Here is a 16419-nt window from a genome sequence, read left to right on the forward strand (position 1 = left end):
ATGTACAAGAATACTTGGTCGATATCCTCCAAAAATCTATATTCTGACAATCTAACTTCTGAAAACATCTTAGAGACATAGACAAGGTGCAGCAAGCTCATGATATATTCCCAGTTCTGTAACTAAGCTAATAAATGACAACTTAAGTGTCTCTAACATAAATGAATAGCATTTGTTTCGGAATGAAATAATGCTGGTAATACAAGTGCTCCAAGAGTTAATGTGGTATGTATACATGTGGGTGTCATTAAGGTTAATCTAGTCTGAATTAGCTATAAAGTTATAGTTCCCTAATGATTCAAATGCAACCTGGCATAGACTAGAGGAGGCCTTAGACCTGTTAACTAGGCTAAACATAGAACTCATAGGATTCGCTGATAATATGAACAGATTTCCACATCAACATGAAAATTCATCTCTTTTGGTAAATAACATTATGTGGAAATCAAACAGTATGCCAATACAAAAATTGAATTCATCAATTTTCAACTTAGTCCCTCAGTCCTCTTTAGCTGTCTTACCCAGATGCTATGAAGAAGACACATTATGCATGTGTTACTTCAGCAAAGAGTCAAAGGGTACTGTAAATGCATTTAAGTTTGTGGGGATTTACTTTCGCAGTAGCGGGAAAATGGAGTGTTTGAAGTGGTTTTAAGTAGACTGTAGTAAAAAACTATCATGGAAAAATTTTCACTGTGGTTTTATGTTTGCGGTGAAGTGGCCACTGCGAAAACCACTGACATAAAACCACCGCGAACATTTCTGCATTTACAGTACATCACACATGCATAAAGTCTCCTGTCCATAATATCTGGGGAAGATACCTGAAGGGGACTGAACGATTCAGTTTTAAAATTCCAGTGTGTCCAACTGAACCATTTTTTAGTTGGCAGTTTGATTCCCCTTCAAAGATTTCCACATCAGTTGGTGCCATGATCACAGTGTATGTAATGTTGAAAAGCTGTATTATCCATTCAATGATTACAGGAAAAAATTTCCTGTCTCTTATCATCTTCAAAATATATCTTCTTCTTCTTCCTCTTCTTAGGCCACACCAATCTACTTCACTGGTTCTCAGAAATTACAAAGTTGCAGTTAAGCAAGCACTCAAGAAGGTTGCAAGGAAAACCCCAAATAAGGCAATGCGACCTGCCTGATCGTTTGAGTTTCTCATGAATAAACAAAGGTTCAAACTAACAAAACTTGCACCTAAGTACAAGTTCAAAGACATGTATATTCACTGCCGATAATTTGCTTACCTCTATTTTCAAGTCGTTATTTCAATTTACCGTTAAGCTGTAAAATCCGAGAACCAACAAAGAAAATTCCTGTGGCCATATGACTTTTAGATTCCGTTTGCATGACATGGCCTGCTAATGACAACATGGGAGCACGAGAGGGTTTTAGCTCTACATGGGTAACCTCTCCACAGCTTCTGGCGGCAAGTGCATCCTGTCATCCGGAGCCACGGACACCGACACAGGGATGTGCAGCCTCTGTGCCTCCTCTGCCGTTATGTGGATCCTCTCGTCCGCGGACGGGTTGAACATGAGCTGCGGGATCATCTGCGGGACGAAGTTTCCCGGGTAGGTGGAAACGGCCACCTGGGTGGGCTGGACGGGCGCCGGCCTGACGATGTGTTCGGTCTGCACGCCAAGGGACTGGAGCTCGTGGACGTCGATGGTTCTGGAGAGCTGCGCGGACGCAGACTCCGCCTCCTGTAGGGCCTGCTGCCACTGCTGTGCCATGTCCTGCTCCTGGGGAGGGGGGCAAAACATGACGTATGTACACAACAGTTTTGGTGTTAAATGGCGAAGTGGCTAGGATAGTGGAAAGATTACAGGTTCAATTCTAGCCTGGATGCCAGACTGTTGCAGGGCCTATACAGCTCGATTTCTTGTCTCTAGGGCCAACATGAAATTCTACAGCAAACCAGTCTACACTGGTATAAAAGATAACCTTCTTGTGTTGTTTTCAATGGTGTCGTACCTGTTTCGCAACTGCAGGCTGTGTGCGCGGCTTCCTCGTACGTGAGACCGTGGTGACGCGGCCCTTTTCATGTTGTTTGACGTGGTCCTTCAGTTTGTCCGACCGAGTGTAGCCTTTTCCGCACAGAGGGCAGTGGTATGGAAAGTCCCCTGTACCAACAAACAACACAAGTTGTCAACCTTTGTATTTCTACATCAGTTGAAATTTGGAGTGAGTCTGAATGAGAATCACATTCCCAAATTCCCAGTGTCTATATGTATATCTATAGTTACCAATTTTAAGTATTGAATATTGTTAATCTTCATCAAGTGCACCAAATAAGCTCAATGTTATTTGATTTAAGGGCACTGAAGGTTGAGTTTAACAGATTTTCACTTATCAGTTTGGTCCTGATTTTGAACACTTCAACACAATTAAGGTTGTTCTTGATTAAGTTGTTCTCAAATAGAGACATAACATGACATGGAAAAAAGCCAAGGTTCTCTGTCGAATACATTCATAAACACCATTATAGTTAGTAAGAAAGCATAAAACTGTAAAAGAAAAGGAGCACAAGCAAAGACCAACCGTAAACACTCCATTTTCAGCCTATCATGAAATCAAATCCCAGCAAACATTTCACATTTTTCGGTATGTATGCCTATTTTCTAAGCAACAATACAAAAATAGGCCAGGAACCGATCAAGTTAATCAAGGGTAGGAAAAAATCAACCACTGCATTTCCTTCAAACATTTCCACAGCTACAGCAGCTGTAGGTCCTGTCACCTGCAGGTGGCCTCACCTGTGTGGATCCGGCGGTGCCTCTTTAGATGGTACGGGTCCTTGAAGTTCATCCCGCAGTCGTCGCACCTGTGGAAACACAGGCATGGTTTCAACTACAGAACCGGCAAGGCACAAGAGGGTCCCTCTCACCTGAGTGTATGCGCCGGTGACGCTTCAGCGAGTTAAGGTCTTTGAACGTCAACTCACATTCCTGACACCTGAGCAAAGGAAAAACATGCTGCCAGTACAAACATCTGGACACACTATGCAAAAATCCCTCAAAGGCAGGTTATGGTGTTACAGTAAAAGCCAGTTAATTGCAAAATGGATTACCACACACTTCTGTTCATTGCACTGAATCCCTAAATCCAAAATCGGTGCGGTCCAGCTGAATAATTTTGATAATAGCACGTAAAAAGTTGGCAAATGGAATTGCAATTAGATGGATTCTACTGTACATAGTAAATAAGAAAAGTGAGAGATAGATTTTCTTCACAGCTACTGCTTTATATGGTCACATGCATAAGTGTGTGGATTATAAACAACAGATTCATTCTGGGACAATTTACAGTATTTCTTTCATATGAGTGATACTTATAGATATATATAAATAACGCTAGTTCACTGTTATTTGCAGGAAAACCTATATCAGTTATATTTAAATCCAGTCTACTTAGGGATATCACTATCGACTTGATATCCCTAAATACCGGTTTTATATGCAACGAAGATAGGTTACCCCGCAAATAAAGGTGAACTAGTGTTATGGCCATCATGTTCTGTACCCACCTATGAGGCCTCTCATCGGAGTGCGTCCTGCGATGGGAGTACATCTGAGACGACATGGCGAATCTCGAGCCGCACACGTCGCACATGTAGGGCTTCTCCCCAGTGTGGGTACGGATGTGGCGCACCAGGTCCGTCTTCCCCCAGAACCCCTTCTGGCAGTACTTGCAGGTGAAGGGTCGCACACCGCCGTGTTTGCGCACGTGCATGTCCAGCCCCGCCTTGGTGCGGTGTCTCTTCCCGCACTCCTGGCACTGGTAAGGCATCTCACCTGGGGGAGCACAAAGTGTTCCACTCATGAATTTTGCACATCTAAGCTGATTAACAATAACATGAGGCCCAACATGATTACTTATAGCCTTCAAGTAGCAGCAAGGAGTAGATTCAGTCATTCTAACCCTGATGATGGTGTCTGACAGACATCAAAACGATGGATGTGAGTTCTACCCTGGTTGTATATAAAAGAACTTTACTATATGAGTAACTACCAACCTGATGAAATTATTTTTGGATGATTAACGTGGGTTTTTTTTCCTTTCAGGCAAAGCTTTCTGAATTACCGATACACATCGTAAAAACCCACAGAATGCAGGTGAAGATCTGTAGATTTGTATACCTTCATTCATATAATCTAAGAAACAGAACATAAATAAAACCAACAATACAAAATGATGAGACCCTGTAATAATTGTAATCAACAGTTGATTTCGTGTTTTTTATCATCTCTCTCTTTTGGTTCATTGCATGCCTGAATCATGGCATATTTGGATGCCAATAGCATACTGAATATTCCCTGTAGAAGACAAGACGTTTTGGTCTTTAAGTTTAATCAAGATCCCGGGCAAAAACTCACCTGCTATCTGTATCTGTATTTATATAGCCGGTATAACCGCCGTTTGGCGTAGCACACCAGCTGCTAACCAAGAAAATACCTGTGTGGATCCTCCGGTGGAACTTGTACGCGGTTCCGTACGCGAACTGCTGTCCGCAGAACTCGCAGACGTAGGGCTTCTCTCCGGTGTGCTTGCGTGTGTGGATGCGCAGGTTGTTGGGGTGGGCAAACTTCATGTCGCAGTAGGTACACGGGAAGGGTTTCTCCCCCGTGTGTTTGCGGATGTGTTCCTTCAGTCGGCCCGCCTCCACAAACTTCATGTTGCAGTACTCACACTCGTGCAGGTTCTCTCCTGGAGACACACAGGGAAAGGAAAAACTTTAGCACTAGGGCTGGGTATCAGTACAGCGTACCGGTACAAAACTGCTTTTTCTTATTGAACCGGACCTGAAAAATTAGGTGGACCGCAGGGCTTTAGCCAGCTCGAAATTTTTTTCCGTCAGCCAATTACAATCGTCACGAAAACCGCGAAAATTAATTAGAAGGACTGAACTGAGACCTTGAAAAACGGGTTTTAATGAGATCATCGTATGCGAAAGGGCGCCGACACACATTGTCAACAATCATAACAATAGCAAGACAAACAGTGTGTGGCTTTTACGGCCGTGGACGGCGTCCCCAAGCCGCCTGTAGCTTCCACCAAGGATTTTTGTCCGTCAAGGTTGACGGATTGGTTTTAAAATTTTTCCGTCAGACGCAGCAAATTTCCGTCAATTGACGGAAAAACGGACGCTGGCTAGACCCCTGGTGGACCGGATGTTGGACCGATTAGGAAATCAACAGATTATTTTATCAGGCATTCACACCTTTTGGCGCTTGCAGGTGGAAGAAAATAACAAGAGTGAAGTAGAGTAGAGTTTGTAGTAATTTCTACCAAGTTTGACAGCCAATCGTACAGGTGCAGTTAGCGTTGTAGGATTTAAAAACACCAGTGTAAGTCTAATACTCCACCAAACAGATTTCTTTGTAGTGCAGGGTCTCTCCTGGAGGCAAGCAGGAAAGGCTACAACTTCAGCACATTTAAGATTCTACAACACTTATTGATAAGGTAGGGGTTTGCTCCAGTGTGCATTGGGCAACTTATATAATTATATTCTGAATACATTGATGAAGTGTAACTTAGAGTGGACTCATTTCTACCAACATCTTTTGCACCACATTCGTCCCAGTTCAGAACTTTTATTCAGCCAAATCAGTTTCGTCTTTAGTGGCTAGAGGCTAAATGACACAATTTCACGAAGTTTGCAGTTATATAAATCATACTTAGTGCATATCGCCCTGGCAAATGTAACTTAATATCATATACGGCGGAGTGTCGAAACACACTGTTGAAAGATAGTGGATGCTATCTGAAACATACAACCATTTACAAATTTGTCCACTTGCTTTGAGTAACTTTTGTTCTTTGTATATCTGTTCTTGACTCAACATTTAGACAATGAAGGGCTGGCAACCCTTCCCTACATGTACCAGTAATATCTTTTTAGGAAACTTGCTTCTCTGTGTGCCACTAGTTGGGAAAGGAACCCAAGAAACCTTACCTGTATGTCGTTTCTGGTGTGTGTTGAGCAGGTCTTCTGCGATGAACTGAGCTCCACAGATCTCACACTGGAAGGGTTTGATGCCGGAGTGCTTCATCTTATGCCGGTTCAACTTCCACACATCCTTAAACGGCTTGTCACACTCGTCACATTTGTACATTGCCTCTCCCGACTGAAGATGCATTTCTGGAAATAGCCAAGCAGCGTAAGAGGGGAGCCATGTTAGAGAACCCAGCAAACTTCTATATTAGAGTAGGGGTTCATCCCAGTGTGAGCAAGTCAAACCTTCTTAGTCTTGTCTTATGTGGCTTGTGCAAAACTATTGTGTTATGTCTAAAGAGGCCCAAGAACTTCTGTTTGGTTGTAAAAAATTATGGTGACAGTAATCAAGGATTACCAGGACACAAGACCTTAAAATAAAACTCCAAGTCTAACCAAATGAGAAATACAAAAGACTTCCATAAGGTCATTGTATAAGAAAAATAGAGTGACTAAAAATTTCATTGAAAACTCTCCTTTCAACCTAGTAGTTCCTCAAAAAGGGTGTATTTGAACTTTAAGTTTGTACAATACTACTCCATAATCCATTCATACCCGTAATCCATTCAACACTAGTTCAACTTTGTTTTGTTTTCTTAACATGATGTTAAGGGATATCAAGTTGACGGACGATGCAATATTTTGGAAATAACTGCAATATTTTGAAAATAATACAATTTCAAACCACCATTCATTGACCTGCTGTCCCTAAATACCCTGTTTCTAAAAGCAATGGACATAGGTGTTGACTCACTCTGCACATGTCGGATGAGCTCAGGGGTCCTGACGAACAGCTCTTTGCACAGTTTGCAGCGACAGTTCTTCTCCTTACTATTCTTCTTAATGGTATGGTCCGTCTTAAGATGCTGGGTTAGCTGGGACACTGTTCCAAAACTCTGTAGGGGGTACACACATGGCAATATTTGAAAAAATTCAGCTGTTTTCTGGCAAAGAAAAAAGCATCTCACTCAGAACTCTAGCCAGTTAGAAATTTATTTTTGCTGTTTTGGTTATTTTTATCATATTTCAAGGTTAGTATACCATGTGCTGGGACATTATTTCATGCAAATATCAGACTTATGCCATAATGGCTTACGCAATTACGGCATTTTATTCATACTGGGGTGAATGGGAAATGGTTTGGGTTTTCAGATTTCTATGCAATTCCCTGAATTATGCAATTTGCCATAATTGCACATCTTTTCCCACCATTTTTTTCCATCAACGTTGACAGAATTGAATAACATAAATCTCTGTAATACTATGCAAAATTTCACCAAACAACAGAATGGCTAGTGTCCTTCTCCTAATCTCACAGGGCCAGGCTTTTAGCTAGGATTTAATAATATGGAGTCCAAACTTATTGGTGAGTCGCAGTAAGTGACTATTGTAGGGGGGGTCTGGGGGCATCCACCTTTCATGGTGCAGAGTTTTTGATGATTTCAAGTTAAAAAAAGTGCATTCTTAAGTATCCCAAGAGGCAAAAATACTGTTCCAGAGGTCACAGTAGAAGACTGTGACCACAGATGACCTGGTAGCATCCCTGGTCAATCAGAATTTCATGCTTGTCAGACGATTTTCTCCTCAGTGTAAGGACGTCCAGGGGCATCAGGTTTCTTGTTATTCTAAGAAAAGTGCGTCCAGATGACGCGTTGACGCATGCCTGGCTAAAAGCCTGCACAGGGCTCATGATATCAATAAACCAATAGATAAACTTTTATTGGTCGTACCTTGTCCTCGCAGATGTTACACTGGAACACCTCCTGTTTCTCCAGCTCATGTAGCCGCTGGTGGCGGATGAAGTGACCCTGCTGAGCAAACTTCTGGTGACACACCTCGCACTCGAACGGCTTCTCGTCTGTGTGCTTGTTCTTCTGATGCTGCATCAGGTTTCCATACGTCGTGCAGACCTGGGGTGGGAGGGGGGTATAAAGCATTGGCAGGGCTCGAAATACCACCTGCATATGCAGGGCAGTGCATGTAAAATTGGAGCTGTGCAGGTATTTCTGGTGTCTACCTGCACCTAACCTGTACTGGTCCATGAACTGGGTTTTATGCATAAATGTTCTATGATGTAGGTGTACATGGATTGTTATTAGCTACATTGACCTATAAAGTATAAAAGAAATAATAGCAATGGTTCCTGAAAAATTTTAGTATCCACATTTCCTAATTTCAGAGTGGTGCAAGTAAATTTGTCTGGTGCAGGTAATTTTCCATGTTACCTGCACCAGTGCAGGTATGCAGAAAAAAGGATTTTGAGCCCTGGCATTAGTGAACACCTCAGGGAAAGAACCCTAACCATTGTTCCCTAATATTTACCTTGCCACATTCGTTACAGGTGTGGGTCTCCGTTGAGAGCCGTTGTCTCCTACGGCGCGGGAGGGGGGCAGTGGGCGTGGTCTCGGGCGAGGCGACCTCCGCAGGCTCTGTCCGTCTTCTCTTCACCTCAGGTTTTACATCATCACCTGTGCAAACCAGGTGTGGGGGTTCAATCATTACACAGCTCAAAATACGGCAGTGCAGGTTAGTGAACGTAGGTATTTCTGATTTCAATTGCAGTCAAACTTAACTGGCATTGGTCAAAAGTAGCATCCACTTATTATACAGTAGTACAAGATTTCAGATGGCACCCAGCCCACAGTCAAACATTCCTTTTTTCTGGACTGACTGAAATGGATCGAAAATGGGTTGTACAGGTAAAACTTGTCTTGTCCAGTTACTGCTGTGAAGGGACTTTAAAAAAAAAGAGTATTCGAAGTCCTGCATCAAAAAAGTTTTGAAAATATTTGGCACAGTTTTTACGATGTCAGTTTCCCTGATATACCAAGAAAGCAGTTACTCAAGCAACTGGATATGACTTTGGAAATCGTTAGACATTTCAGATAGCATCCATACTGTGTCGCTGTCGAAAGATAGTGGATGCTTTCTAAAACATCTGACGGTTTCCAAAGCCATATCCAGGTGCTTGAGTAACTGCTACTTGGCATATCTTATTACCCAGATGTCTACTCTTCATCAAAGTAAGTTACCTTGATCATCTCCTGACTCCTTAGTGAGCATGAGTTTGTCTCCTGCTCCCACCAGTGGGGAAAACCCCACCAACGTGTCGTCTTTCGTCGCAGTGTTGGTACCAGCAGCAGCAGCTGTTGCTGACCTGAGAGTATTAGAAAAAAGAAAACAGTCATCATGACAAACTGGTCAGCGCTTGGAGTACAAACATTAGATAGCCTCGTATCCATCTGTAGTGTAGCTGCTAAGTCTCTTTTGTCCTCTCCTCTAATAGGGATGGACATTTTTCTTGTGCTTGTTGCATCACTTGTTTTTTAATGTGGAAATACTCGGTAATAGTAGATTACCGTGTTGTAGTTTGACCCCGTTTGGCTGTGGGGGTGACTCGAGTGCCCTCCTTCTTAGGGTCATAATCCTCGTCATTTTCCACATCGTCCTGATAACCGAGACTGGCTTCTGATTCGCTGATGTCTTCGTAGTCATGGTTACCATCCCCAGCTGCATTCAAGTCAATGGTGACACCTCTTTTCAGCTGCAAAAGCAGATGTAACAATATAAGATATAATGTCTGTCGGCCAAAACCTTCTGTTTGTTTTTCAAACTGTCAATGCCAAAACTGGGCCCATTACTTTCCAATGAGATTTTATATACTCTGTATTTGCTTATACTGAAGCAAATTGGGTACAGAGGGCATTTGAATCTCACTGAGCACAGTGAGAAGATTATAAAAGCTGACAAAACAATCTTTTGCTCAACACACTTTGTCCACAAAGAGTGTAATGACAAACACAAAAAAGTTACAACTTTGACAGTTTCTCTATGATTCTCAATAACATAAGAATAGCATTTTTTTTTCATTTCCTTTACTACTTAACATGAATTTGTAATATGTGCACCAAAACAAGATAGCAGAAACATAGCATGGAAACAAACTAGTGTTCAAAACCCTGCTCATCAATTTCATAAATGGTATGACATGATCAAAGAATAGTAAATCTCCAAGGCCCGTACCTGTGATTGCAGGTATTTGGAGCAGATGTCTGAGATGACGACAATCTTCAGCACCTGTGCAGCCTCCATCACACTGGCCACATTGTTCTCATCCAGGGCCAGCTTGGACGTGTAGGTGTGTTCTAACACCTGCAGAGAAATGCATTTACAAAGGTTAGACATTCAGGTAAACTATATTCATGGGCAAATCAGTCTCTATAACAGGATAAAATTCAGAGATTACTTCTGGATGATGCTGAGTGATTTTAACATGCCAGAAAGCTATCTCTCCTGTCAGGTTGTCTACATGTTATGTAGTGGCAGACATGTTGATGGCAACTTTTCTGAAAATATAAATATTTACATAATGGAGGCCTACAAGCTTCCATTTTTCTATTGACCTTGCACTTCACTTGACTTGGCTTGACAGTATTATATAATTCATGAACATGTATCTGCTGCTGCTACAATTCATTTTCAGCCACAAAAAATACAAACCTTTGTGCCTTTACAGTTTACACTGCACTTTTTTATGCATATCATCCTGCAGGTAGGGACAAAAAAGAACCCACCTGGCTGAACCCCTCAGCAGTGATGTCCGTGATCTCCACAAACGGGATGTGTTTGACGTCCTTCCGTGTGAAGACGGAGTTGAAGTAGCTGCTGCAGGCCGCCAGCATGGACTTGTGCGCGCGGAAGCGCCGCCCCTCCACGATGATGGTCACGTCACACAGCAGCCCGTCCTCCCGCTGCTGGTTCAGCTTCTTCAGGATGTCCTTGCTGTGGTGCGGTGTCTCGTGGATGAACTTACGCATGGAGGATGTGGCGGGGGAGGTCACCATGGCGGGGTCCTCCACACTGGTGGAGGGTTCAGGGGGGTGGGGATCCTGGGGAGGGAAGCTTTAGCATCAACTTTGTGGAATAAAAATTAAGATACTATTAACAAATCAAGAATTACAATATGCTTCCTATCTGGCTATCACCTTCAGCTCCTACCATACTACTGCCTCAAGGAAAAGTGACCTGCAGGCCAATTTGAGATTCTCATGAATTAATAAAGCTTCAAACAACAAGTGATCCAATGAAACTATAACCATTCAGCAACACAAAATTAAGTATAGTATTATTATTATAGTCTGTCTTATTAACTTTAATTTATCATAAATCTGACCATTCCATTAGAATTCATGCCATTATTTTTTCATGTGCCGAAAATGTGCAATCCCTTAAATTTTGGAAAATGTGCTATTTCCACTTAGTATGGAAATTCTTTTCGTTAACAATTGAGAATTTCTTTGATTACATAATTTTCTTTAATTGTGCTCATAAAGATGGTCATCAGTTTGTTGCTCCAAATTATGTCTTGCACCAATCTCGTTAAAACTGGGGACCTTTCCTAAATCTAAAACCTGTCCAGTCGCTAGTCGCCACACCTGGCCGTCCCCTCACAGACAACAGGGAACCACCCCTGACACTTCTTGGAAAACTTTCGCTGGGGGTCATTCAGCACTGATCCCGGTAACATGTTCCGCTTTCTGCAATCGCAAACCGCCAAAAACAAACCGAGATCTGGTTTACACATTCTGCTGGTCTTGTGGGGAAAGCTTTGCTTTCTTTCTTTCATCTGGTTCCGATTTGTAGAGAAGGAAGTCGGCAGTGCGCAAGACAGGCGTCCCTTCCAGACAAGGCGCCTACAATGAATAATGAAGTACCCCCAACGTAGCGGACAACTCGACGGCAGAAACCAGTCGATATTTACCCTAAATCTCGAGTTTTGGGGGAGACTAAACCCACAGTTTGAATCGGAAAGTGGCTATGGAGGTTGTTTTGGTGCGCTTTCGCTGAAAATGACCCCCTCGCGGCGGGGATCCATTCATTTGCCGGGCGGGGTGTCCTGTGGCTGCGTGGGGGCCGACCGATCATGGCGGAGACAGTGCCACGCACAAAAACAGCTCAGCAGAAAACTCCATCCACCGCCCCAACACACCCCGACGACACGCCCAGCGGAGATAGGAGGTGAATCCAGGCGGTACTTACCATTCTGTGGGGAGAATGCGCCCGATCACGCCTCTTTGAACGGGGAAAATCGGGGAAAATTCACCAAATATCGCCCTTCCGCCCCTCACTGTCCCTCAGCCATAATGGACAATCCCAGAAAGCAGTTCGATCAGGGTCGAACCATTTCTCATTTCGGATAGGGGTGCCAGGCAAATCTTCCCGAGTTTAGGGCTACTAGTTGAAGTTAGCCTCTACCAGGCTTCGTGGATCGGTGAACTTATTGTAGGAATTGGACAAATAGAGTCTATAGTACGCTAGGGGAATTAGCCGGACAGAAGAGTACGTTTCCTCACCTTCGTGGTGAGGATAATGATTCTACCGATCCACGGAGCCTGGTAGAGGCTAGGCTAAAGTTACGGCCGCCAAAATTGCAAAAACTTTTTGTTCTGCAATGACATAAAAGAAAGAGACAAGAACATCCAAAGATGTGTAGCTAAGATTGTATGAAACCTCTAATGTCTTTTGACCATCCATTTATTACCTTTACCAAGAAGGTTGTGTTTTCGCAAGGACGTTGAAAAAGAACCTCATTGGATTTAGGTTGTGGCTGTTGACCTATGTGCGCTGTGCGCATCTAATAAATTCGAGAAGATGTTGATGGATCTTCATGATATTTGGTATGGGTGCGTGGGTAGGAGTCGGGAAGACAGAGGTCAAGTTCGATAATGTGCATCGTAGCTGCTTCCTACGATGCTAATGTTTATTTATTTGTATATAAAACAGCATAACCTAGCATATAAAAAAGATTGTGGATGGACGTTAGTGATATTTGGTAAGTGGGTGACGTCTTTTTTATTAGAACACATGTGGTCCTTTGTGCATTTAGCCTACGGGCATGAACGTGCAATAAAGCCTACGGGCATGAACGTGCAATAAAGCCTACGGGCATGAACGTGCAATAAAGATTATTATTATTATTATGTTAAGCGTCGAGGAAACGACGGTCAAGTTCGATGACGGGCCTCCTAGTGCCTTCCCATGGTACTGCAGCGGAACTTGAAAGTTTGATATCTACATCTGTGGAGGGGCTATGGTCATGAGTGGTGGATAGTTCTTTGGTCAAGGAAGGAGTAAGTGGTGCGAGTTTCCACCCACTAGCGGCTTGTTTGAAAATACAATTCAAAACTTAGGGAGATCTTTGTAGGATTACTCTCCAAGCAGAGGTCAGGCCCCGGCTTTTTTTTTTTTACTTTCTTTAGTCGCTTTTATCGGACGGCGGACATTGAAAAAAAGGTACAAAATAGAAAGCCCGATAAAAACGACTAAAAAAACGTCAAAAAATAGCCGGAGCCTGACCTCTGCTTGGAGCAGGGATTTGTTGATTTCTATTTTATTTTTGGCAGGTAAGTACTTGAGGTGATGATAAACTTTATGAGATACATGTTTTTTTATGAGATACTAAAAAAAAACGTCAAAAAACAGCCGGAGCCTGACCTCTGCTTGGAGCAGGGATTTATTGATTTTTTGTTTTGTTTTTGGCAGGCAAGTACTTGAGGTGATGATAAACTTATTAAATGAGATACATTTTATGTAAATTAGATCCCGCTGGAGACCAGCCTTTATAACAATTGCGACAGTATAACTAACCCACCTGTAAGGTCCTGCGATTAAACAAAGATCTGATATGTATAGAATGACCTCTGGTGAACCCCTGAGGATCATTTATCCAGCTTTTGAATAATTTCACACAGCCAAGGAATATTATGAAGTCACTGTTTGGATAAAGAAATCAGTATTTAACTTTAATTTTGTTATCACAAGCTTCTAATCCCTCTCTTGATACAAAGGGCATCTATAGTATAATGACACACTTTTTCACGCAGAAACTTTCACGAAACTTTTCTTTCAATTGCTGAACCTTGTGAACGATTCGAGTTTTGTTCCCAGGCATTTAGGGTGTTCCCAGGCGTCTAGAGTGAATTGGGCGCGATCAGCCCACTTCAAAAGGGGCACCCTGCATACATATCCACACACCAATCCATCCACATATCCACCACGTTACATACATGCATCCATCCGCACATCCAACCATTTATCACGTTTGACATGCATGCATCCACACATCACGTTACATACAGACATATACATCCATCGATCATAGACCAAGTTTATTTGCAAAGTCATGCCCGAAGGCTAATTGCAGGAACATTCTCGAGGAAAACAAAATACAATGTAGTACATAGCACTAATGTCGATTCAGCTGAAGTTGCATCTTATTATTGCATTTGACTTCTTCTTAGAAGGCAGTGGTTAATGAACTGTCCCACACCCAGCAAAATAAGTGGGTTTTGTGACTTCAGTAAAAATGTAGTCTTTTGGTGATGTCCTAGGTTGCAAAAACTGGGTGAAATTGTAGCGATTGTTTGGAATAATCGGTTTCTTTCAACCTCATAGTGAGGACACTGACTAATAAAATATCTTTCATTTAAAATGTATTTCATTTCATACAAGCACAATGTTACATACATACATACAGATAAGCATGCACAGAAAACACACAAAAGCATGCATACGTTTATGAAGGTCAGGCATCCAGGTAAACAATATACAAATACAATGCAATCTCTACAACTCGATAAAAAAAACGGAGATTTACTTCCGATCCGGACGTTTCGAGTGGCAGCCGTCACTCTGCTTCATCGTCACAATAATGATGCATGCATTTATCATTAAATGAAGCATGCAAACATACACCCCACGTATGCATTTGTCGACAAGCATACATGTATACGCACATACAGAAAAGTTTTGAATGCTACAGTCCAAGGACAGGAGTTGGCGTCCGACGACGAGGTTCTTGGCGATCATATTTTGACTCATCGGCATCAATTCATGAATGCAGCCAACTAATGAGTGCAAATAAAAAGCAGTCTGTTTGGGTTCAAATTGTGTTTCAGGCAAACTACTGATACATGCCTGCAAAGTGTACATTTTCTAACCAATCTCGAAATTCACATACAATATTATATAACAGTTAATAATACTTTATTATACTTTGTGTCAAAAACAAATCTACATTAGTTGCAACAGTCTAAGCTACAGAAGTCCAACAGTCTAGAAGCTATACTGACAGTCTAAGCTACAGAAGTCCAACAGTATACTGACAGTCTAAGCTACAGAAGTCCAACAGTCTAGAAGCTATACTGACAGAAGTTCTTCACAGCAACGTTGATCTGCGTCCTCCAGAAGTGCCGTCTTCTTCGTACACAACCCACACACATCTTAAGTTAACAAAGTAGTTGCCTTCACTACAAAACATTTTATGACGGTAGTTGCCTTCACTGCAAAACATTTTCTGACGGTAACTGCTTTTATTACAACATCTAAAGAAGGACTACTGCCTTTATTACAAACATGGTAAGACGGCAACTGCCTTTAGTATAAACATCTTAAGATGGGAACTGCCTTTATTAAACGCATCTAAAGAAGGGCAACTGCCTTTATTGCAAACATCTCAATGACTATAAGCTACACTGATATTAGTTCTTCACAGCACCGTTCTTTTGCAGCACATTATAGACATTACACTGAAACTCCATTGTCCAGAAGTTGCCTTCTCCCTCCCAGTAGAGCAGAAGTCCCCCAAAGTGTCGTGTTCTCTCTCCCAGGCTGGAACCAAAGCTCTGCACATGTCTTGTTAAGGATCATTGTGGTGGTGCAAAGGTATACATTGAAAATGTTCTGTCATATATAACAACAAAGGAACACACCCACAGACATGTTCACAAATTCAGCTCCCCTGACCCGTTAAGAAAAAAAGTACACTCATGTCTCAATTCTGAAAGAAACTCGACAGAAACACTAAGAAAAGCAGACTGACCCATTCTCAAATATTTCTCAATTCTGAAAGAAAATCAACAGAAACACAGCTACAGAGCCATATTGACGAAATTTCGTTTTCTCCCGAACCTCCACTGACTGCGGAATGCAACAGAACAGACACACAATCATCACCCTGGAAGAAAAGCAACAGTACAAGACAGATGCATCTTCAAACTGGAAGAAAAGCAGCAGTACAAGACAGACACACATCACCCCTAAAGAAAAGCAACAGTACAAGGCACACATCTTCACCCTGGAAGAAAAGCAACAGTACAAGACACACATCTGCAAACTGGAAGAAAAGCAACAGTACAACACACACATCTGCAAACTGGAAGAAAAGCAACAGTACAAGACACAGATCCGTGCAGTACAAGACACACATCCGTGCATGCATGCAAAAAGGAAGAAAAGCAACAGTACAACACAGACATCTTCACCCTAGGCCTGGAAGAAAAGGAACAGAATACTCATGTTAACAGGATTTTTTCCTTCACTGCTAACTTTCTTTAGACGGTAATTGCCTT

At 42.2% G+C, this 16419-nt stretch overlaps 1 protein-coding gene across 3 annotated transcripts; it reads right to left on the bottom strand.

Annotated features, from left to right (window-relative positions):
• Positions 1-1265: 1265 nt before the first annotated feature.
• On the bottom strand, positions 1266-12221 carry LOC118431319 (zinc finger protein 345-like). 3 transcript variants are annotated; one of them, XM_035842439.1, is made up of 14 exons: positions 12050-12221; positions 10585-10899; positions 10034-10162; positions 9370-9554; positions 9043-9167; positions 8333-8478; positions 7741-7920; positions 6765-6906; positions 5972-6157; positions 4471-4722; positions 3542-3809; positions 2772-2839; positions 1990-2138; positions 1266-1757 (listed from the first exon to the last, which is right to left on the bottom strand). In XM_035842439.1, the coding sequence occupies exons 1-14, from the start codon at positions 12050-12052 to the stop codon at positions 1410-1412; spliced, it is 2496 nt and encodes an 831-aa protein (XP_035698332.1). In that variant the 5' UTR covers positions 12053-12221; the 3' UTR covers positions 1266-1409. The 3 variants fall into 3 exon arrangements, with proteins under 3 accessions (XP_035698332.1, XP_035698333.1, XP_035698334.1); XM_035842440.1 differs by lacking the exon at positions 2772-2839 and adding an exon at positions 2903-2970; XM_035842441.1 differs by lacking the exon at positions 12050-12221 and adding an exon at positions 11446-11894.
• Between the last annotated feature and the right edge of the window lie 4198 nt (positions 12222-16419).

Source organism: Branchiostoma floridae, chromosome 15 (assembly GCF_000003815.2).
Source record: "Branchiostoma floridae strain S238N-H82 chromosome 15, Bfl_VNyyK, whole genome shotgun sequence".
Taxonomy (NCBI): Eukaryota; Metazoa; Chordata; class Leptocardii; order Amphioxiformes; family Branchiostomatidae; genus Branchiostoma; species Branchiostoma floridae.